Source organism: Euprymna scolopes, chromosome 20 (genome assembly GCF_053919585.1).
Source record: "Euprymna scolopes isolate OS-2025 chromosome 20, ASM5391958v1, whole genome shotgun sequence".
NCBI lineage: Eukaryota > Metazoa > Mollusca > Cephalopoda > Sepiida > Sepiolidae > Euprymna > Euprymna scolopes.
The window spans coordinates 15,209,781-15,234,477 of NC_136501.1; the positions used below are offsets into that span (position 1 = coordinate 15,209,781).

The 24,697-nt window shown below is 30.9% G+C and overlaps 1 protein-coding gene across 3 annotated transcripts in view; it reads right to left on the minus strand.

Annotated features, from left to right (window-relative positions):
• Nucleotides 1-24,697, minus strand: part of LOC145241333 (uncharacterized) — an 80,969-nt gene that overhangs the window by 53,762 nt on the left and 2,510 nt on the right. For all 3 annotated transcript variants that reach the window (XM_080104167.1, XM_080104169.1, XM_080104168.1), the window contains exon 2: nt 12,311-14,434. In XM_080104167.1, coding sequence (XP_079960293.1) covers nt 12,311-14,379 — 2,069 coding nt within the window. In that variant the 5' untranslated portion in view covers nt 14,380-14,434. The remainder of the gene's footprint in view (nt 1-12,310; nt 14,435-24,697) is intronic.

Sequence of the window (24,697 nt, forward strand, 5' to 3'; positions counted from 1 at the left end):
TTCCACCTATATTTATTTATTTATTTCAACCTATATTTATTTATTTATTTATTTATTTCCACCTATATTTATTTATTTATTTCCACCTATATTTATTTATTTATTTCCACCTATATTTATTTATTTATTTCCACCTATATTTATTTATTTCCACCTATATTTATTTATTTATTTCCACCTATATTTATTTATTTATTTCCACCTATATTTATTTATTTATTTATTTCCACCTATATTTATTTATTTATTTATTTCCACCTATATTTATTTATTTATTTATTTCCACCTATATTTATTTATTTATTTATTTCCACCTATATTTATTTATTTATTTATTTCCACCTATATTTATTTATTTATTTCCACCTATATTTATTTATTTATTTCCACCTATATTTATTTATTTATTTCCACCTATATTTATTTATTTATTTATTTCCACCTATATTTATTTATTTATTTATTTCCACCTATATTTATTTATTTCCACCTATATTTATTTATTTATTTATTTCCACCTATATTTATTTATTTATTTATTTCCACCTATATTTATTTACTTATTTATTTCCACCTATATTTATTTATTTATTTCCACCTATATTTATTTATTTATTTCCACCTATATTTATTTATTTATTTCCACCTATATTTATTTATTTATTTCCACCTATATTTATTTATTTATTTATTTCCACCTATATTTATTTATTTATTTCCACCTATATTTATTTATTTATTTATTTCCACCTATATTTATTTATTTATTTATTTCCACCTATATTTATTTATTTATTTATTTCCACCTATATTTATTTATTTATTTCCACCTATATTTATTTATTTATTTCCACCTATATTTATTTATTTATTTCCACCTATATTTATTTATTTCCACCTATATTTATTTATTTATTTATTTCCACCTATATTTATTTATTTATTTATTTCCACCTATATTTATTTATTTATTTATTTCCACCTATATTTATTTATTTATTTCCACCTATATTTATTTATTTATTTATTTCCACCTATATTTATTTATTTATTTATTTCCACCTATATTTATTTATTTATTTATTTCCACCTATATTTATTTATTTCCACCTATATTTATTTATTTATTTATTTCCACCTATATTTATTTATTTATTTATTTCCACCTATATTTATTTATTTATTTCCACCTATATTTATTTATTTATTTCCACCTATATTTATTTATTTATTTCCACCTATATTTATTTATTTATTTCCACCTATATTTATTTATTTATTTCCACCTATATTTATTTATTTATTTCCACCTATATTTATTTATTTATTTATTTCCACCTATATTTATTTATTCATTTCCACCTATATTTATTTATTTATTTATTTCCACCTATATTTATTTATTTATTTATTTCCACCTATATTTATTTATTTATTTCCACCTATATTTATTTATTTATTTATTTCCACCTATATTTATTTATTTATTTCCACCTATATTTATTTATTTCCACCTATATTTATTTATTTATTTCCACCTATATTTATTTATTTATTTATTTCCACCTATATTTATTTATTTATTTCCACCTATATTTATTTATTTATTTATTTCCACCTATATTTATTTATTTATTTCCACCTATATTTATTTATTTATTTCCACCTATATTTATTTATTTATTTCCACCTATATTTATTTATTTATTTCCACCTATATTTATTTATTTATTTCCACCTATATTTATTTATTTCCACCTATATTTATTTATTTATTTCCACCTATATTTATTTATTTATTTCCACCTATATTTATTTATTTATTTCCACCTATATTTATTTATTTATTTCCACCTATATTTATTTATTTATTTCCACATATATTTATTTATTTATTTCCACCTATATTTATTTATTTCCACCTATATTTATTTATTTATTTCCACCTATATTTATTTATTTATTTCCACCTATATTTATTTATTTATTTATTTCCACCTATATTTATTTATTTATTTATTTCCACCTATATTTATTTATTTATTTATTTCCACCTATATTTATTTATTTCCACCTATATTTATTTATTTATTTATTTCCACCTATATTTATTTATTTATTTATTTCCACCTATATTTATTTATTTATTTCCACCTATATTTATTTATTTATTTCCACCTATATTTATTTATTTATTTCCACCTATATTTATTTATTTATTTATTTCCACCTATATTTATTTATTTATTTATTTCCACCTATATTTATTTATTTCCACCTATATTTATTTATTTATTTATTTCCACCTATATTTATTTATTTATTTATTTCCACCTATATTTATTTACTTATTTATTTCCACCTATATTTATTTATTTATTTCCACCTATATTTATTTATTTATTTCCACCTATATTTATTTATTTATTTCCACCTATATTTATTTATTTATTTCCACCTATATTTATTTATTTATTTATTTCCACCTATATTTATTTATTTATTTCCACCTATATTTATTTATTTATTTATTTCCACCTATATTTATTTATTTATTTATTTCCACCTATATTTATTTATTTATTTATTTCCACCTATATTTATTTATTTATTTCCACCTATATTTATTTATTTATTTCCACCTATATTTATTTATTTATTTCCACCTATATTTATTTATTTATTTCCACCTATATTAAAAAAATTTTTTTCTTTTTTGTTTTTACAAAGTCACCACTTATCAAAGCCCGGAGTCCACTCGAGAATAAGGGTTAATGAATGTACGGTCGTCAATGGGACGCTATTGTAGCAATTTTTAGTAGTGTAAATTTGGTAAATTGGATTACTTAAGGGGACGGCTCATCAAGAACTTATTCATGTTGGACTTTAAGATGATCATATTGTAGTCAGCTGGAAAGCAGGGAAACAGAAGAGTTCCACAGGCGTGCAGTTCTAAGAAAGGAGTTTTGTTCATGGAATCTATGTTTAGGTTTAAGCACAGATAACGAGTGGGGGAAATTATAGATAGTGGTTTCTTTAAAATTTGATTTTCTTAGATTAAAAACTATTTGTTCAATTTAGGTCAATTTTTGGAATATGACGTTTTTGTTTTGTGACAAGTACATCATAATTTTTTAAAAATTATTTTTCTGTATTTTTGTTTTGAAAATAGCTTTCATTCTAAATAAACACTTTTATGTGAGGAGAATTTTTTAGTTTGCTTGAAGCATTGTGTGAAATGTGAACGGGCTGTGTTTGAGGGCTATGACAATGTAGTTTGTGGGAACAGTTTATGTAGTAAAAAAATGATGATAATATTGGAAGAATTTTAATAATTTTCAATTGTACATATTTAATTACTAACATAGTGTGTGTACAAGATGGTAGATGTGTGAATTTCCTAAGATTTTCAAGAATATATTTCTCAATCAAAAGGAGAACTGAAAGCATAAACAGCTCTTGAACGGGCTTTTGTTTGAGCCGGCTACATTTTTAATAATTTCTTTTAGAAAACTAAGTTTTCACATGGGTGGTTTCATTTATTTATTTATTTCAGAAAATACAATAAAATGTTTTTGTTTTTAACTATATTATTCTAGGAAATAAATTTTCTAACAATCATAGTATATTATTTTTAATATTTTTTGTATATTATTTTGAATATTTTTTGTATATTATTTTTAATATTTTTTGTATATTTTTATTAAAATCCTTTGAGATGAGTAATTTGTGCATTTTTTTTCTTTTTGTTGTTTCGCCACGTTTTAGCCAACTCATCCTCTGGCCTTCTTCAGATGATTAACCGTGATGGGATAGGAATACTCAGTCCTGTATCCCCAGTAGAAAAAAAAATCATAGTACTGTTGGAAGATATGATCAAAGAAACATCTTTTTTTTTAATAATTTTTTCTCTCTCTGGTTGCATTTTTTCTGCTGGCCTGGGAGGATCATAAATGAGGTAATGCTGAAGCTATAATTATATGTTATTAATGGTACCTACAAAATTGTCCAGTCCACAAATAGTAACATATCCAAAAATTACAAAAAAGGATAAGGTAGAAATAATAAAAAAAAAACAGTTTTAGATAAACGTTATATGTGTAAGAAATGTATCCGATATTTTGAATTGTGTTTGCATCACGTTTGCATCACATGAAATAAGCAACAGAACTTAAGTATCTCCCCTGTAAACTCTTCTCTTTAAGTTAGTGAAATTGTTTGATTTCACAAATTTCTTTTTTTATTAATATTTTTTTACCTTTTCGGAGATGTTATTATTTACAGCATTAAAATTTACATAGGTATCATTTGTTTTACTTGAACTGCAATGTTTCTAGTTTCGCTCTTATGATACAAAAGCACCGAAAAATGTTTTCATGACAGCTCCCGAAAACTCTGAAATTCAACTAAATTTGAAAGTTAAATAAATTAATTCTAAAAATCCATTGAAAGGTAGATAGTAGTTTTCTGAAACTATTTTCAAGATAATTAATAAAATCTTAAGATATTGAATAAAAAAATTTAAAAAGTCTTTGTTTTTACAAAAAATGCTCACTCTATTATAGAAAAGGCAAAATGTGTGTGTGCGTGTGTGTGTGTGTGTGTGTGTGTGTGTCTCCCAAAAAATTTTGACACACAACGGATACTGACAAAATTGGTATCGTTAGAAACATCCATCTCTCGGATGACAAATCTCCAAAAATTAGCCAAAAATATTAATTCTTTGACCACCAACTAGGCTGTTTTTTCCAAAGAGGGGTCAGTTTTTACATCGATATTAACGGATTCATGACAGCACTTCATGAGAGTAATTGGTAGTTAGGATGTGTACTTGAAAAATATCCATGTAATGGAGAGGTGAAATTGACATTTTTACAACCAAATGGACCCTCTCCATCTTTCTGTTATTCATCACATTTAAAAATAGCAATTTTGAAATATTCTGATATTCTTAGCTCAGTTGATCCAATAACTGAAACAGAAATATCTTATAAACTTTCAAAAACTGAGATGAAAAATGCATCAAATATTTTAGAAAGAAATGTTTTGAAAAAAATCCAAATAAATACTTTAAAATTCGTTATTATAAAAAATGTTTCAGTAAAACAGCTTTTCCATTTTGAAATGTGGCCCAATGATTATAGATTGATTTCTTGTGGATGTAGTGTATCACTATCATTTCAAATGTCAAAAAAAACTGTTTACCATCAAATATCAAATCTCAACACACTTTTTAGAATTCTTTATTACATCACTTTTTCTGTATCAAAATTTGTGTCATATAAGAAAAAGTATGGAAGTTATTCTAAAAGTTTAATCTCTAGAAGAATATTATTTGGACTTCACAAACAGAATTTACATAAAACTCAACATATCAAGAATTTTTTTAAAACATTTATTTTTAAAGTTTTTCAAAAAAAAAAGTAACCATAACAGAAATTTCCTTTTTTTGTAGATTTAGGATATCAATCATATAGAAAAATTTGTTCACCATTGATTCACACATATGTTTCAAGTTATAATTTAATTAGCCTTAATGCCTTTCAAAATTCTTTTGTAAAATAAAAAAATCTGTGTTGTATTAAAAAAAATAATTAAAAAATTCAGTTCTATCAAAATAATTTTTTTTATATTGATTTTATAACCACGGTCTTTATGTAAATATTAATCAGCAATAAAATAGCTTTACAAAGATATCAAACTTGACCATATTGTGAAATATCAAAATGTTTTTATATGAAGTAGCAGGTACTACGTTCCGTCATTCTGAATTTTTCCCACTCCTATAAAACAACAACAGTTCTAGTGGAATGCCTATCATGAAATTTGGAATATATACTGTCATAAGATAGACAAATCCTTTTGTCAAAATTTTTAAAAAATTAAAATAACGTCCGTTGAGATAATTCAGATAAAAAGGTCATGGTCAACTTTTTTATTTGACCTTGAAAAAAATATATCTAGATAAAATTGCAGATCTATCCAAATAGTTTAGAATGATATATGAATGAACTTTGTAGGTCCATAAACAACAGAGATATCATCTTTTATAGTTGGTCACTTCTTCATAAAAATTCACATTTTTGTAAAAACGTCAAGATCATATCTCAGAAACCCTTTGACCTTGAGATATGTAACAGATGTAATTCAATCCATTTCATGGATATTAGTCCTCGCGCAAAGGAGCAGGACACAAAATGTTTTAAATAATAATAATAGAATAACAAAGACTTTCACTGGCGAAGACTACTATTGACTGTAACAAGTTATACATTCCTTTTGAAATTTTCATCGCTATTTTTCTCGTTATCTACTGAATATTTGTTAATGAAACCTACATAAAATATGTTCCTTATACAATTTTAAAGATGTTCTATTCTGAAAGAAGTTTTAAAAAATTTAATCTAAAAAATTTAATCTAAAAAAGTTATTTTAAAGTTTTTGTTAAACAAAATTCAGATTTTCTCATTATTCAGACCTGTATTACAAAGAGGGGGTTGCAAAAAATGAGTTGTGGTGTGAGGAGAAATACAAACTGAAACAGAAAGAATATTCAGACCTGTAATAATACAAAGAGGGGGTTGCAAAAATGAGTTGTGGTGTGAGGAGAAATACAAACTGAAATAGAGAGAAGGGGAGTTTTAAAATATAATCTTAAAAAGATAAGATACAAGTTAGAAAAGCATTTCATCTAAGGTATGAAAATTGGTAAACAAAATGTTTTTACTATAGGCTTTAAAAATAAAGGTACAAGATTCAATTTGAAATTTATTTACCTTCAAAGTGCACTTTTATAAATTTTACAAAGTAAGGTATAAAAATTTAATTTAAATTGAATCAAAAAAATTACCTTGGATTTATTTTATGTAATGTACATTTTGTAATTTAAAAACATTATCTTTCATCTAGCAATTAATGATATAGATATAAAATTTTCAATGATTTTTTTTAAAAAGTGCAACAGAATGTACATTACATAAAATAAATCCAAGGTAATTTTTTGATTCAATTTAAATTAAATTTTTATACCTTACTTTATAAAATTTATAAAAGTGCACTTTGAAGATAAATAAATTTCAAATTGAATCTTGTACCTTTATTTTTAAAGCCTATAGTAAAAACATTTTGTTTAACAATTTTCATGCCTTGGATGAAATGCTTTTTTAACTTATTGACTCTGTAATAATAAATACAAATCTGTATGAATTAAAATATATTTAAGTGGGTCATTCCATGTCGATTCACCAGGCCATTACACCCAGACACCAAATTGAAATTTGGCACAAATATTCCTCTTCATGAGTTAGGAAAATTTGCCAAATTATTTGGTTATTTGGTCCTAAAACTTACCGTTCGGATTTTAGGGGGGGGGTAAAATTTGCATATTATGCTTCTAAATTTATGCCGCGAACCATCAAAGAATTTCAGTGTTTTATAAAATTTTTAAAAAATACTTCCACTTATTCAATATTTCTAAAATTTGGTAGGAAGGGCATTTAAGGACTGTAGAATCCGAATATTTAATTATTTTAACCTGGTAGAAAATAAAATTTTGCTCACCCAAAAGCATGTCCCCCAAATCATCAATTTTTTACCTATGTAGCTTACGGTCAGTCTAGAGAAAATATGTCCCCTTCAATTTTCATAATATTTTTTATAGCATCTACTATGACTGCTTAAGTTCTCAAAAAAGTTTTGTGAGGGTTTCTAGCCTACTTTAGAAGATATGGCCCTGTGAAGTTTATCTTTTTTTTTCTATGTACATGTGGTAATTCAGTGAAAGATTGATAATGCTCCCAAATTCCTCAAATGTTCATATTGTGTTAAGTAATTTCTTAAACTATTCAATAAGATAGTCTTTATTAATTTAAAAAGAAAATAATTTAAATATAGTTTGCAGATATTGCATTTTGTATGGTACGGATAGATTGTCTTTAACAAGTGATAAACATTGACTCATGCATTAGGATCAACATTTTATAGTTTTTGTAGATGCCATTAAACATTAATTTAAACATAAATGGCATTAAACATTAATTTAAACATAAGATCTGATAGGTAAGAATTGTAATAAATTTAGAATTCGGCCAACCGTGAACTGAATGACCCTCCCTTTGACCCAGACTGGAACTTGTTTGTGGCACCTAAAATATTTATTAGTCATTTTTTTTTTACAGTATCCAAAGAGAAAGGTGACATTTTCCTACTTGGATTTTTTACTAGCACACAGAATAATTGATTTTTGGGTGTTTTTTTCAGATGAATTGTTCTATTTGTACTGAGCTAACAGTTGAAATAATTACTAATTTATTCCATGATAAACAGGTTGGATTAATTTCAGTGGATTATTTGGATGCAATGGATGTAAAGCTTATTGCCTATAGGACAGGACTTGATGAGGATAAAATACAGGCTATTTTTGACCATCACAAGCAGACCTTGTTAACTAAGTATGAGTGGCTTGAAAAGAGTTGTTGCAATCCATTTAAAAATCATAAGCAAATTAAAGGCAGTTTGAAAGCAATTTCTCTGAAGTTGGCAGATAAAGCAAAGGCTAAGTTGTTATCCCAGGCAAGAAACTCTGTCCTAATTGCCAAATACAAATCAGCAAACTTCTTGATGAAAAACAAAGGTGTGTATCGGATGAGGAAATGCAAGAGCTTGATGCAAGTACTTCAACAGAAACAGACGATAAATATCAATGAATGTTTCTCTGCTATTGGAATTTCTCCAATGAAAACAAAAGGGCTTCATGACTCTGGAAAGGCTCGTTTAGGTTAGAGAAAACTTTGTTCTGCAATCAGTAGGTCATTAAACATTGACTGAGCTGTTATGTGATGAACCTTTAAAATTTTAAAAATGAGATTTTAGATAAAGCTAAGTGCTTTGATAAAATGATAGAGGTTCTTGCAGCAAAAGCGAAGAGTGTGGAATCCACTAAAATGAAAATACAGATCTTGACACTTGCCCCTACCGATTGATTACACAAAAAAGTCATGAATGTATTTTGTGTTTCAGAACACATTGTACGCAATGCTTGCAAATTGTGTTTGGAAAATGGTATTTTAGCTGTGCATGAACAGAAAAGGCAAGTCTTTGTTGATATTGCACAGTTAGTGCAAGCATTTTATCAAGATGATGAGTACACTCGATTGATGCCAGGCAGGAAGGACTGTTAGTATTAAACGTAATTTATATCAGCAGAAGAAACTCATATTGTGCAACCTAAATGAGCTCTTCAGAGCATTCAAGGAACAAAACCTGACAGTATCGTTAGGGTTTTCAAAATTTTGTAGTCTTAGACCAAAATGATGTGTCTTTGCTGGTAGCGCAGGTACACATGCACTATCCACCAAAATATCAAACTATTACTGGAACTACTGAATATACTGTATCAAGATCTTTTGAAATATATTGTCTGCAATAAAAGTAATAGTGTATGATTCATATGTGCCCAAATTGTCCTAAATCATCACAGAAGCTGGAAAAATTTCTTTATGACACCCTTGAAGAATGTATTGGTAATGAAAACTTTATTGCTTGGCTAAGTCACAATCCTGATATTTACAGAAAAAAAAAAAAAAAAAGATATTAGTGATAGCAAAGTTTTATTTCTTGGGGATTTTGCTGAAAATTACAAATTTGTTGTTCAAGATGAGATCCAGAGTTTTCATTGGAGTACCTCCCAATGTACTTTACACCCAGGGGTACTCTGTTTTAAGCTTGAAAACAATGTAAAGTCAATGTTTTTGTATTATATCGAGTGACAACTCTCATGATGTGACATTTGTTTATATGGTATAGAAAAACATTATCGAGGTGATCAAGGTTAATTTGCCAAATGTGAAAAGTATTGAATATTCTACAGATGGTTGTGCAACACAATACAAGAATTATAAGAACTTTGCCAGTTTGTGCAACCATCAAAAAGATTTTGGACTTGATGAAAAAATGGAACTTCTTTGCAACTAGTCACGGTAAACAACTATGTGATGGCATAGGTGGGACAGTGAAAAGGAGCAAAAGAAAGTCTACGAAGACCAAATTCCAAACAAATCCTTTCAACAGAAACTATGTTTGAATAATGCAAATCTACAATTGAAGGAATGAAATTCATTTTGATTAAAAAGGGGAAAGTTGAGGAAGCAAGAAGTCTCACTATTAGATGTGAAAATGTATTCACAGTTCCAGGGACAAGAAGTTTTCATCAATTTATTCCACTCAACAGATAAAATAGCCATGAAACAATGTAGTGCAGATGAAAACTTTGAATTGATATACGACTTCTCTATTGGGGTTGTGGTTTCAGAATATGTTTGTTGCAGGTATGACAGTAACGTTTGGATTGGCATGGTCCTAGAAATTGATATGGAAAATAAGGACTTGCTGATTAAGTTCATGCATCCAGCTCTTCCATCACATTCATTTTACTGGAAAGAGGATTTTAAGGATATATGCTTTCTGCCATTAGCAAATGTTCTGTGCACTATTGATGTTCCTACAATACCAAATGGTAGAGTTTATCATTTGTCCAAAGTGGATAAATTATCTGTGCAAAAAATTGTATACAAAACAATTTAATCCTATGTACGCAACAAAATTTGGTGCACAGCATAGTTTAAAATTTGTATATTATTATCACTTTTAAATGAAAAAGTTTTAGATTAATGAAAATAACTTTTTGAGAACTTGTAAAAAAATATTAAGAATTTTTAAAGCGATGAAATTGAAAGCATTTCTTATGGATAAAAAAATATGTTTAGTGCCAATTACAAATATTCTAAGTTTTAAAAATCCACATGCATTTAAAAAAAAAAAAAAAAAAAAAAAAAAAAATCAAATTTTTGTTTCATGAAAATAATTTTTTTTTTTTTTAAATTCAATCAGAAATAATTTCTTTTAAATTAATGTTTAATGGCATCTACAAAAACTATAAAATGTTGATCCTAATGCATGAGTCAATGTTTATCACTTGTTAAAGACAATCTATCCGTACCATACAAAATGCAATATCTGCAAACTATATTTAAATTATTTTCTTTTTAAATTAACAAAGACTATCTTATTGAATAGTTTAAGAAATTACTTAGCACAATATGAGCATTTGAGGAGTTTGGGAGCATTAGGATGATTGTCTTTATCAATCTTTCACTGAATTACTGCATGTACATAGAAAAAAAAAGATAAACTTCACAGGGCCATATCTTCTAAAGTAGGCTAGAAACCCTCACAAAACTTTTTTGAGAACGTAAGCAGTCATAGTAGATGCTATAAAAAAAATATTATGAAAATTGAAGGGGACATATTTTCTCTAGACTGACCATAAGCTACATAGGTAAAAAAATTGATGATTTGGAGGAAATGCTTTTGGGTGAGCAAAATTTTATTTTCTACCAGGTATGGGATTAAAATAATTAAATATTCGGATTCTACAGTCCCTAAATGCCCTTCCTACCAAATTTTAGAAATATTGAATAAGTGGAAGTATTTTTTTAAAATTTTATAAAACACTGAAATTCTGTGACGTTTCGAGGCATAAATTTAAAAGCATAATATGCAAATTTTACACCCCCCCCAAAAAAATCCGAACGGTAAGGTTTTGGACCAAATAATTTGGCAAATTTTCCTAACTCATGAAGAGGAATATTTGTGCCAAATTTCAAGTAATTCTGTGTCGGTGGGTGCAGATTTCAATTTTTTGCTGGTGTTTTGACATGGAATGACCCAAGTGTATTTTATAACCTGCCAAGACCCCCCCCCTAGTTTTTTAATAAAATAAAAGTTTGCCATATTGTGACTTGTTTTTTTACTAGCAGGGGGGCGCCTGGTGTTGCCCGGTCATAAAATACAGTTAAATAAAAAATTTAAAGAGAGCAAATTTTGTAAGCAAAAAAAAGAAAAGAAAGAAAGAAAAAAGGAAAAAAAAAATGCTGCGTGCTGGGCATAACTGAAGTTTGTAAGCGAACACGTTATCGATTGAATCACGATGATACTGATGTTATGACGTTGTAAATTTAGCTTTTTATAATCAAACAATGAATCAAACATTTGTACATGTATGATTAGCAAACAGCATCAAAACCAAGATTTTTATCTGACCCCCACTTCAAACAAAATGATATTTCTACATGAAATAATTGACGATTTTTTCTCATTTTTCGATATTATGTGCCCGAGAGATCGCTCTTTCTAACAATATCAGGTCCGTACTTGTTCAATGCAGATGACACAAAAGTTTTTAACGGACAAACAAACACACACAGTCAGCTGCAATCCATATAATAGATAAAAAATATCACAATGTACTTACGTGAAGAAGCCACCACAGGAATGAACATTTGTAATCCTTAATGCTAACTGACGAGGAGGAGGTACTCTGTATTCGTCTACTAAAATAACATCATCAAGTCTAGATTGCTGAACATTTTGTCCATTTGCAGATGAAGGGGTTTCTTGGGATGAACCTAGAACTTCATCAATTCTGGATTTCCGAACATTTTGTCCAGTTAGAAGGGAATGGACTTCTGGATATTTGCCTCGAAGCTCTTCAATTTTGGATTTCCAAACATTTGGTTCATTTGCTTCTTGATATTCGTCTTGAAGACTTTCATCAATTCTGAATTTCCTAAAATTTTGTTCATTTACTAAAGAAGGGGCTTCTTGATATTCGTCTTCATCAATTCCAGATTTTTGAAAATTTTGTTCATTTACTAAAGAAGGAGCTTTCTGGTATTCCTCTTTATCAACTCTGGATTTCTGAACATCTGCTTCATTTACTAAAGAAGGGGCTTCTTGGTATTTGTTTTGAACTCCAGTTACGAATGGTTGAACATCTTGCTCATTCTCAGAAGAAGGGGCTTCTTTGTATCCGTCTCGTGGAACCTCACCAGGTTTGGATTGCTCAACATTTTGGCTAATTACAGTAGATTTTTCATTGGATTTTATCGGCTGAAACATTCGATACAGCTCAGTTTTATTTGATGTCAGCATTTCCGATTGTTTATTGTTATTGTTTGAAGTGCTAGAAGAACTCGTCCCATTTTTGAAGGGAGGTTGTTTTGGTGGCGGTAAAACCTGTCTATGAGATGGGGCAGCAAACAGAGCACATAGTGCGTTGTTCACCGAAGAAACACTTGAAACGGATTTATTTAGGAGTAATTTTACTCCCTGTTGTTGGGAGCCTTTCGTCATATTTATTATAGGTGGAGGATTAGCCATGCTGCTATCGGTTTTTAATGGAGATATTTCCTGGTTTAATAATTCAGCAACCCTGTTTTTATTGACGCTGGTAGTCTCATAATTTTGTTGTCTTCCCTGTTTCTTTTTGACGATAGTAATACTCAGGGGCGATTTCATCTTCACCTGTCTGATCATTTTAGTCTTTTCTCCGCGGTTTGAAGGTTTGGAATTTGATGGAACAACTTTCCCTAAATTTTCACTCCAGATCAAATTTGCTATGGCTGCACCTGTGAGACTCTGGTTTGTATATCTCGTAGAAAGTTTAGCGTTTTGACTCAATGTTGTCATCATTTCCTTTAGCGACGACCTTCTGAGGGGGATCCGATCAAACCAATACTCTTGTTGCGGATCAACATGTTTCTTTGGAGTTTGAAATAATTTGTCCAAGTCTTTATGTATCTTGGATTTATAAAGCTTAAAAGCTGTGACAGGACAAAGCACATCACCCTCCATGGCTGGAATCAAACTATCGGAAATGCTCTCTTTGCTGCATTGATTTCTATGCCGAGATAAAACTTGTTCATATTCGTTTTGAAGAATATACTTTTTTCCTTCAGGATCGGTTTGAATAATAAAATGGGTTATCTTTAAGTTGTCGCAACCATCAGGAGCCAATTGACAGTTATAATATTGTAAAATAAACCAAATATATTCTAGAAGCTGTTGTGGAGTTGGATTTTGCATATTATTTTCAAAATATTCTTTTAAAAGTTTCAAATCCTTTTCTTGGACGGGTGAAAATACTCGAATCAGACCTTCACTAGCGCCTTTAATCCTAGTTTCCCTGTCGGTAAAAGCCTTGTTTGCATCCTCAAATTCCTCATCCGTGATGATGTCGACTTTGAGTGTCTTTTGAAAATGTTTTTTCAGCATAGCACGAAGCAAGCGAAAAGTTGAAACTAGATAAAGTTCGTATTTTTCGGCTCTCGCACCAGCATATAATCGCTGTAATGCATGGGCTAATGAGGGTATGTTCCTGTGTGTAAACCGTATGGGGATACCGACTTCGTCGCAAAACTCATAGAACACCTTAATAGCCCATGATTTGCTTGATTTCTTTTTCTCAGGTTCGTCATCTTCCTCTAATGAATCCGTGTAATCAACGCAACGTTTCCTTACACGTAAACTTCTCGACGACATTTTTTTCTTTTTTGCTTATGTGAACAATTATGAACGCTGCGCACGTGCTGCCAAACTGAAATTTAAATAATAAAAAATAAATTAAAAAAAACATGTTTAAAACGAAAAATTTTTAGGTAAAAAAAAGATTTAAAAAGAAAAGTCTTTATTTTTATGACATAACAAAAAAATAGAGATGTTAATTCGTAAATGTTTCCATCTTTATTTTTTTATTATTAGTTTTGTGTTTTCTTAACAGTGATTGAGCAAAAACATTCCATTTCTTGTTTATCCGAATAGCGTTTTGAAAAACAAATAACCAAATTTATTATTTATTTGGGTTTGTAAATGTGATTAAAAAAAATCAAACGTATAACAAATGGGCAAATGTGAAGAATCTTTCCACCCTCGAAAAATCCTTTCAAATTATCACTTTTCTAGGTTTTCGCGAGTGCCGAAAACGAAAACAACATTTAAAATTCCGGCAAACGAGTAGTTTCCAAGATATGAAGAAATGTTAGTTTCAAAAACGTAGGGATCACTTTTCTATAATAATTTAAAAAATGAGCACCCACTTTATCTCCATTACTAACAATTACTACGATATTATCCCATTGATTACTGTACACGCAATAACCCTTATCCCCGAGTGGCTTCTTCCGGGCCTTGATAAGTGGTGGCTACCATGTAAAAAAAAAAAAAAAAAAAAAAAAAAAAGATTTGAAAAAGTTGTCAAAAAAACAAAAAAAAAAAAACAAATATATAATTATTAGTATTGGAGATTTGATAGAGTGTCTTACTTAAGGGGGTGGTTTATAAGGAATTTGTTTATGTTGGACTTGAAGGCATCCAAGTTGTAGTCAGGTGGGAAACAGGCAAACGGAAGAGAGTTCCACAGGCGTGCACTTCTAAGAAAGAAGCTTTGTTCATGGAATCTACGTTTTGATTTAGGCACAGATAAAGAGTGGGAAAAATTATTGACAGCAGTTTCAGCCAGACGGGTGTTTCTCGTGAAAGATTGGCGAGGAGGGATGAGAGATTGGAGCTCAGACGAGCACTTGCCATGGAAATAACGATAAAACAACGACAGGCTCGCAACGTATCTTCTGTGGGAGAGAGGTTGCAGGGAAGAGAAAAGGGCATCACCCACCAAACCACAAAGTCTATTTTGTACTGTCAAGGCAGGATAGGCTGTTTTTAGCAGCTCCTGCCCAGATGTGGCAGCAGTACTTCATCCTTGGACGTACTTGGCTTTTATACAGATAGAGAATTGCATCAGTAGTGAGATATCTTGTGGAGCGGTAGAAGGATCCCACCATTTTCCCAACGTCCCTGGCAACAGATTTGATGTACATGTTCCATTTCAGATCAGGAGTAAAGGTCAAACCCGGAAGCTTGTCAAAATATGGAGCCTCCCCAAGATAAGAGCCATCCATTTCAATTGATGCCAGATGGGGATCAGAGCGTTGATGATGTAAAGATAGAAGCTTGGTTTTGGATGCATTAAAAGTGACCAGCCACCTCTTCCCCATTGTACCACGCGTTCAAGATCAGAGGAGAGAGAATTAGAGAGAACTTTGTCATTTACGGCCTTTGATGTGTTGCCATAGATGGTCGTGTCATCAGCATAGATGTCAACGAATGATTTAAGTATGTATTTTGGGAGATCTTTGATGTAGATCAAGAAGAGAGTTGGGCACAGGATGGACCCCTGGGGGACTCCAGCATTAATACTGTGGGCCTCTGATTTCTGCCCATCAACCACTACTCTTATAAACCTATCAGAGAGAAATGATTTAATGATTGAGAAAACATTTCCAGTAATACCGTAGCTGGAAATCTTGTGAAGTAGGCCCTTATGCCATACCTTATCGAAGGCCTTCGATATGTCAAGAGCAATTGCCCTGGAAAGGAAACCTTTGTCAAGAGATTCACTAATCCTATGTGATATAACCGTTAGCACATCGCTGTAGATCTTGCAGAGCGGAAACCATATTGCATGTCACTAAGAAGGTTGTTTCTGTTAAGGTGGTTGACTACTTCTTTATTTAATATAGATTCTAACAACTTACTCATGACACACAGGAGACTTATTGGTCTGTACTGAGAGGGAGATGACTTTTCACCTGAATTCTTAAATACAGGGCATACTGATGAGGTTTTCCAGGGTGTTGGAAAGCACTTCTCCTTAAGACAACGCTTAAACAGTTTTGTAAGTATGGGGGCAAGTTCTGGTTGGAGCTTTTTCAGCACTATAATTGGAATGCTGTCAGGGCCAGTTGCTTTACTGGAATCAGATATTTGTATGTTGCATAGCGTGTTGTCTGTTATAGGAGGAAATACAGGGAGTTGATGGCCATTGTCGCATAGGGTAGAATTAGCTGCAAAGTTCTTGGCAAATAGTCTGGCCTTGTCTGATGCTTACGAGATGACCTCAGGTCTATTGATGATAGTTGGGATAGAACGCACACTTCTGTTCAGGATCCTGTTTGCTATTTGCCAGAACTGGTGGGAACCAAGCCACTGCTCAGCTACTTTGGATTTAACGGACTGAGCATATAGCTCTCTTGCATGTTTTATTATTCTTTTACAGTGGTTGTTGGCAGTCCTGAAAGCGGCTTCAGTACATCTATTACGTTGGTAGCTATGAAAAAAGTGATTTCCGTGCGCGATGGCAGCAGCACATTCAGGGGAGAACCATGGCTGGCTGTTAGGTTTTTGTTGGAATTTTTTCGATGGTATGAATCGGTCTATGCCTACAATTAACCATTCGCCCAGGTCTGATACTATAGAGGACACATCCTTTTTAAACATGGAATGCAGAGGTAGGTCAGATATGAATGTACGGAAGCTATTCCAGTCAGCCATAGAGGATCGATATACAGTACGGTGGAGAGGTACGTCTGAAGACTTATTACATTTCATTTTTATCTTTACTGCTACAACAGAGTGGTCAGAGGATCCCAGAGGAGATAGAACGAAACATGAACACAGCTCAGGGAAAGTTGTGAGGAAAAGGTGTAGAAGGCTTGCATATTAATCGGGTGTATCGGGAACACGGGTGGGTTCGTGAACAATCTGAGTGAGGTTATAGACAATGGAGAAATCATGACAAAACCTCCCCTCGTCATCGGTTTTATTTGAGTGGGTCAGCCATTCCACATTATGGACATTGAAGTCACTGTAAAAGTGAATGTTAGCCGAAGGATGAGCAGACAGGATGTGGTCAATTTTCTCAGATATGCTCTTAAAGATAGTAACCCCACTGTTGTGGAGGTGATAGAGGGCAAATATAAATGCAGTGGTGTAAGCTAGTGCAACCCGGAAGCACATATAAGGTAAATTAGGGTCTTCTCTGGAGATATCCCTACCACATGGAACGCCATCTTTGATGTAGGCACATATTCCATGCCCATGGCGATCTTGGGGGTCAGACTTAGAACGTAATCAGTTCGAAAATCATACAGTGTTTATCGATATATTTTAAAAAGACAAATGGCGGCGAGCTCTTAGTTGAATACGTTAAATTTGGAAAAATGAGTTCAAACAAAAAAATTATACAAAATACTGTTAGAAACCCACCGAATGTATGTTAGCCTATGTCACGTTAACATATATCGATTTTCTAACAGTATTTTGTATAATTTTTTAATTTTAACTCATTTTCCAAAACTTAACATACTCAACTAAGAGTTCGCCGGCATTTGTCTTTTTCACATATATCGATAAACACTATGATTTTCGAATCAATTACACATTTTAAAGTGAAAACTTTCCAGATAGGTAGAAGAGTACCTTATCTTGCTTTTGATAACATTATATTTGTTATATATTTATTTTATGAGAACTTTTTCGAATCTATGTGGATAGTAAAACAAACAACAGGGGGAATAATCTTTTCTTGTAATAATAAAAATAAAGTTTGTTTCATTTTTTTTTTTTTTTTTTTTTTTTACACAGTGATCACCACTTATCAAGGCCCGGAAGCCACTCAGGGATAAGGGTTATTGCAAGTACATTAATTTAGTGAGGAGATTTGCTGAAGTGTTTACTTAAGGGGGCGGTTCATTAGGAATTTGTTAACATTGGACTTGAAGACATCCAAGTTGTAGTCCGGAGGGAAGCAGGCAGATGGAACAGAGTTCCACAGACATGCAGTTCTAGGAAAGAAGCTTTGTTCATGGAATCCGCGTTTTGATTTAGGCACAGATAAAGAGTGGGGGAAATTTTTCACAGTGGATTCAGCTAGACGGGTTTTTTTCGTGAAAGATTGGCGAGGGGGGACCAGAGATTGGAGTTCAGACGAGCATCTGCCATGGAAATAACGATAAAACAAGGATAGGCTCGCAACGTCTCTTCTGTGGGAGAGAGGTTGCAGGGTAGAGAAAAGGGCATACCCCACTAAGCCACGAAGTCTATTTTGTACTCTGTCAAGACAGGATAGGCTGTTTTTAGCAGCTCCTGCCCAGATATGGCAACAGTATTCCATCCTTGGACGTACTTGGCTTTTATATAGATAGAGAATTGCATCAGTAGTGAGATATCTTCTGGAGCGGTAGAAGGATCCCACCGTTTTCGAGTTTCCAATTCGATGTTTAAGTTTGATGGACGCAGACAATTTTTTAGCTGTGATGGCTGACATACACGAGTGAGGCATCCCCCCTCCCTTGCGAAATACGCATCGGCTCCGATGTTGTACACAGCGCGTTCGAGGGAGCGTTTATTAATCTGAAAAGGAAAACATTTTGGCGTGTGTGGCCTTGTTTTTTTTTTTTTTAAATTTGGCTTGAACTTTGCGCTTCTCGGATTATTGTATGTATTTTTTTCTTTTTTAATGGATATTATTCTTTTTGCCGGAGATTATAGTTAGTTATAGGTAATTATTAACAGGAAAATTGATGTAAGTTCAGATTAGCACTTGTGGCGATAAACAAAAACCTTTATCGTGTACCTACCTGTCACGGAATGTCGTCGGTGTTTTTCCTCATATCGAAAACAGTGAATCGTTTATCGCCACAAGTGCTAATCTGGATTTGCATCAATTTTCCTGTTAATAATTACCTATAACTATAATCTCCGGACAAAAAATATTCATAAAAAAAAAAAAAAAAAAAAACAACACAAAATAATCCGAAAAGCTAAAAGTTCAAGTCAAAATAAAAAAAACAAGGTCAATAATAAATGCTCCTTATAACGCGCTGCGTACAACATCGGAGCCAATGTGCATTTCGCTATAGGGGCCTCACTCGTGTACGTCCACCGCGGTGATTTGGCCAGGTATTCCGAGATGCAGCTTAAAGTAGGTTCTGCAGACGAGCCTCGTTCTGAATTCGAGAAATTTAGGTTAACAACTGGTAAGCTACCAAAAAGTAACCCTTTTGAATGAAGATGGATATAAACAATATTTTTAAAATTATTTCTTAATTTGGTATTTTTTTAGTTTACCGACCCCTTTCATTCATCTTTAATTTGTCGACTTTTATAGGTTTTCAGCTACGTTGAGAACGAATATCGCATTCATTTTTTTCCACAAATAAGTAGTCTATATTTGAAGACATTCAGCATCCAACATAATCACTATTGTTTTTGCTGGCGGCCATCTTGTTTCCATTTAGGAAAAAACGCCAAAAAAGAGCCAAACGGAGCCAAAAGGGCCAAAACATGACCCAAAAAACATATTTTGGCTTCAAGGCCGAAATGAGCCCCCTCACCCTTCCGGATTTTTTCCGCTTCCCGATATCGAAACAATCTTTTTTTCACTTTCTTAATTATATTCATTTTTTTTTTTACTTTCTTACTAAATTGCACGCACGCGCGTAGTTACTTGACGTTTCACCAGGCGCATGAATACATGGCAGACATTTTAAATGACAAATTTTTTTCATAAAATAAAAAGTTTTCACCTCATTTAATATTGCTGTTAGTAAGTTTTTGTGAGCGGTTTGCAAAAGAATATTTTGTTTTTCTTTCTTTTTGGGGGGAGGGGGTATTCAATTATAGAACTTGTGTAGTTTAACAGGTGCTTCTGCAGTTTAATTAACTGGTTTTCCATAAGTAACGCGCCAACATTTACCAAGTAGAATACCCTTATTTTTTTTTTGAATAATTAAAAAGCATCAAAAACTATGTAACACAGAAAAATGAAACACATTTTTTTGTTTTTGAAAACTTTCTTGGTCTTTCAAATGTCTGCTAAAAAATTCTTCCGCGATGTGACAAGTCACCTTACTACGTGCGTCCATGCGCGAACGCATCATGTAAGAATAGCATAAACGATGGTGGTGAGTTGGCACAAAATAGTGCGAGGGTTCAGGGGCTAATACCATACAAGCGGTAAATTTGCGACGGGTTTGAATATCAAATTCGTTGTCAGCAACCTTAATTACCCTTTTTCTGTTGTAGCGTATCTGGATATTTACCAAAACTTTAATTTAACTTGAAAATACGATTTAAAAATAACGCGGTTCAATAAGTGCACAAGACAAGACCCCCGTTATTTTTTATGGTTTAAAAAAAAAAAAAAAAAAAAAAAAAACAAGGCCAAAATTTCTTTCGAAATAATGAACGCTCCCTCGAACTACAACATCGGAGCCAATGCCTGTACATCAACCAAAATAACAACTTGCTTAAACTATTTATTTTAAAAACATTAAGCATTAAAGTTTTTTTCATTTTAGAATTTCCGAGTTGTCAATTTGGTCTCATTTCGTTTTCCGGTGTACGGAATGTACGCTCGATTTGACTTTTTGATCATCCGTCTGGTCTTCAGAATGTCTTCTGAACGTCGGCCATATTACATATTCATCGTTAGTTATTTACACGGTACTCATGCAGAGAGTGATCCGTGCTGAAATAATAACATTATTTAAAAAGCCATTCTTAACATGGGGAGGGTATTTTGTACCTATTCTGTACTTTAACCTTACAACTGAAAAAAAAAAAAAAAAAAAAAAAACGGCGGATGTTGGAAATCTGAGCCTTACCTTATATGACTTTTAACGGCTTGTTCAATTTTCTATTATAACGTTAGTAAATTAAACACGAACTTAAGGTCCATTTTTTTTTTTTTACTATAATAAAATAACCGGACGTAACTCAGCGTTCATTCGGAACATGTTTCTTTTATTAAATTGTTAGTGAACGCTGAGTTACGTCCGGATATTTTAGAGTTAAAAAAAATGATTTTAAAAAGTATTTTTATTTTAATTATCGGTATTCCGGCATAAAGCTCGAGACAATAGTCTCTAACCCCCTTTCACAACAAAAGGAACTAATTTCCCTATACACCGCTTTTGGTTACTATGGGAACAGCTAATTTTTGTGATGATTCGATTTTTAATAATAAACACATTTTATTTTATTTTAAATATTAATATTTATTTTTAATAATAAACTACACTGATTAATATCCCAAAAACTACTTTTTTGTGACAAATTTAAATGCGCTTGCTTGCATGTATAGAAATGGCCACCACCGATAACAAAGAATTACATTGCTTAATATGAATACTGAGAATACTCCAAAAAACACAGGTCAGCTGCTGCAGGTATAACATCATCAACAATTTTCTCCATAAGTGCAGCAGAACGCGTACGATTTTTCGATTAATTAGCGGCAAGGATACTAATAATTTGTGCGGGTTTTCAGATCGAATAATAATTAAAAAAAAAAAAAAAATCAACAATAATAATAAAAAAAAATCAACAATAATAAAAAAAATCAACAATAATAAAAAACAAAATAGATTTTATTGGTTTATTCCTCGAATCACAAAAATTAATAAATAAAAAATCCTGTATATTGTAGGCTACAATAAATGTTTGAAGCCAAATCTTTCAGCAAAAAAGGCCAAATTCAAAGACAAAACCACATTTTTTAGATAAAAAAGGCCAAAAAAGTCAAATTTTAACTTTTTCTTTAATAATTACTATTAAACAATTATTGTTTTACTTTTAAAATGTCCTGTATATTGTTTATTATTAAAAATCGAATCATCACAAAAATTAGCTGTTCCCATAGTAACCAAAAGCGGTGTATAGGGAAATTAGTTCCTTTTGTTGTGAAAGGGGGTTAGAGACTATTGTCTCGAGCTTTATGCCGGAATACCTAATTATCTGATACATAAGTCTCTAATTGGGTGATATTAACAAGAAAAAAGTTTTAAAAAAGTTAAAATTGTGGAATTTCTAAGGTAAGGCTTAAGGCTCAGATTCCCAACGTCCGCCAAAAAAAACATAAAACTTCAATTAAACGAGGATATACGATTTAAAAAATAGCGCGGATCAGTAAGCACCATTTAGATGAGACATACACATTTTAATCATGATTTTCTCTAGTTAAGATGGGTGCAGTAAATAAACTTTTAACTCGAAATGACCCCTAATGTACTAAATGTATAATATAAGACAGAAAAGAAACATTTATAATGCGTACACAGCTTTATTTTCTCATATAACCACAATACGCGGTACTTGTGCATTTAACATCCAAAAATAATTTTTTAAAAAAAAAGCAAAAAACCTCCCGTTCGTTTGTTTATTATTATTATTAGGGGTTTGTTTTACTATACACATAGATTCGAAAAAGTTGTCACAAAACAAATAAATGTTATCAAAGGCAAGATAAGTTACTTTTCTACCTAACTGGATATGTTTTTAGTATTTATATTCAATGTAACACGTTTATTCAGCTCTAAAAACAGTGTTTACCGATGTATTGGAAAATTTAAAATGGCGGCCGACTCTCTCTTTGAGACGGTAATGTGGGAAAATGAGTTATAAAAAAAACAAAAAAAAAAACAGTCAAAATACTGTTAAAATCCCGTCGAATATATGTCAGCCTATGTCACGTCACGGTAACATATATTGAGCGAGTTTCTAACACTATTTTGTCTGGTTTTTTTTATTTATAACTCATTTTCCCAAACTTACCGTCTCAAAGAGAGAGTTGGCCGCCATTTTAAATTTTTCAATACATCGGTAAACACTATGTTTTTCGAGCGGAATAAACATGTTAGATTAAATATAAACACTAAACACATATCCAGTTAGGTATAAAAGTAACTTATCTTCCCTTTGATAACATTTATTTGTTATATATTTATTTTTTGACAACTTTTTCGAATCTATGTGTACACAGTAAAACAAACCCGTAATTTTTTTTTTATGAAACTTTTTTTGGTGCTAAATGCACTTATTGATCTGCGCTTTTTTTTTTAATAGTATTTTCAAGTTTAATGATATCTGTTTTCATTAAATTGTAAGGTTAAAGTACAGAGGTACAAAATACCCTCCTCATCCCCATGTTCAGAATGGCTTTTTAAATAATAACGTTGGTTATCTTTCAGATGCAAGGTTCATTGTTTACTTGCGGTTTTAACGATGTAAGATTCCGTTGTACGGAAGACCAAATCGGACAAAATGTCTATGATGTTTTTATTGGCGCTTTTCTTCGTATTTTTAATAACATTTTTTTGCACCATTAATTTTTTTTTTTTGCACCAATAATTTTTTTAATACTGTAATAGTAAAATAAAGATACATTTATTAGTTATACGAAAAAGTATCTCGTAATGTTTTCACACGAGATTTTTTGGTAAAACTATACAAACACCGTGACAGCGAATTAACCCTACCCCTAACCCTAACCCTAAACCCTAACCCTAACCCTAACGCTGTCACGGTGTTTGTATAATAATACCGATTTTTTTCCTGTTGATTTCTTTTTTTTTTAAATATTAAAATTGATTTACTATTTAAAGTGATTTTAAAGCCTTTAACATGACGGAGTTTATAATGAAAACCAAATTACCGTTAAAATTAAAATAATCTTTATTAGAAATTTGTAACAAAATAACAAAATTATAAAACTATAAGATTAAAATTGAGAACTTTTAATTAAATAACGTGAACATTTTATCATGAGTGTTTTCATGAAATGTATTTTTAAAATCACTTTAAATAGTAAATCAATTTTAATATTTAAAAAAAAAAAGAGAAATCAACAGGAAAAAAATCTCGTGTGAAAACATTACGAGATACTTTTTCCGTATAATTAATAAATGTATCTTTATTTTACTATTACAGTATTAAAAAAATTATTTGTAAAAAGAACTTGTAAATGGTGCAAAAAAATGTTATTAAAATACGAAGAAAAGCGCCAATAAAAACATCATAGACATTTTGGCCGATTTGGTCTTCCGTACAACGGAATCTTACATCGTTAAAACCGCAAGTAAACAATGAACCTTGCATCTGAAAGATAACCATAACGTTATTATTTCAGCACGGATCAATAAGTGCGTGCGTGGGTACCATTGTTTTTTTGTTTTTTTTTTAA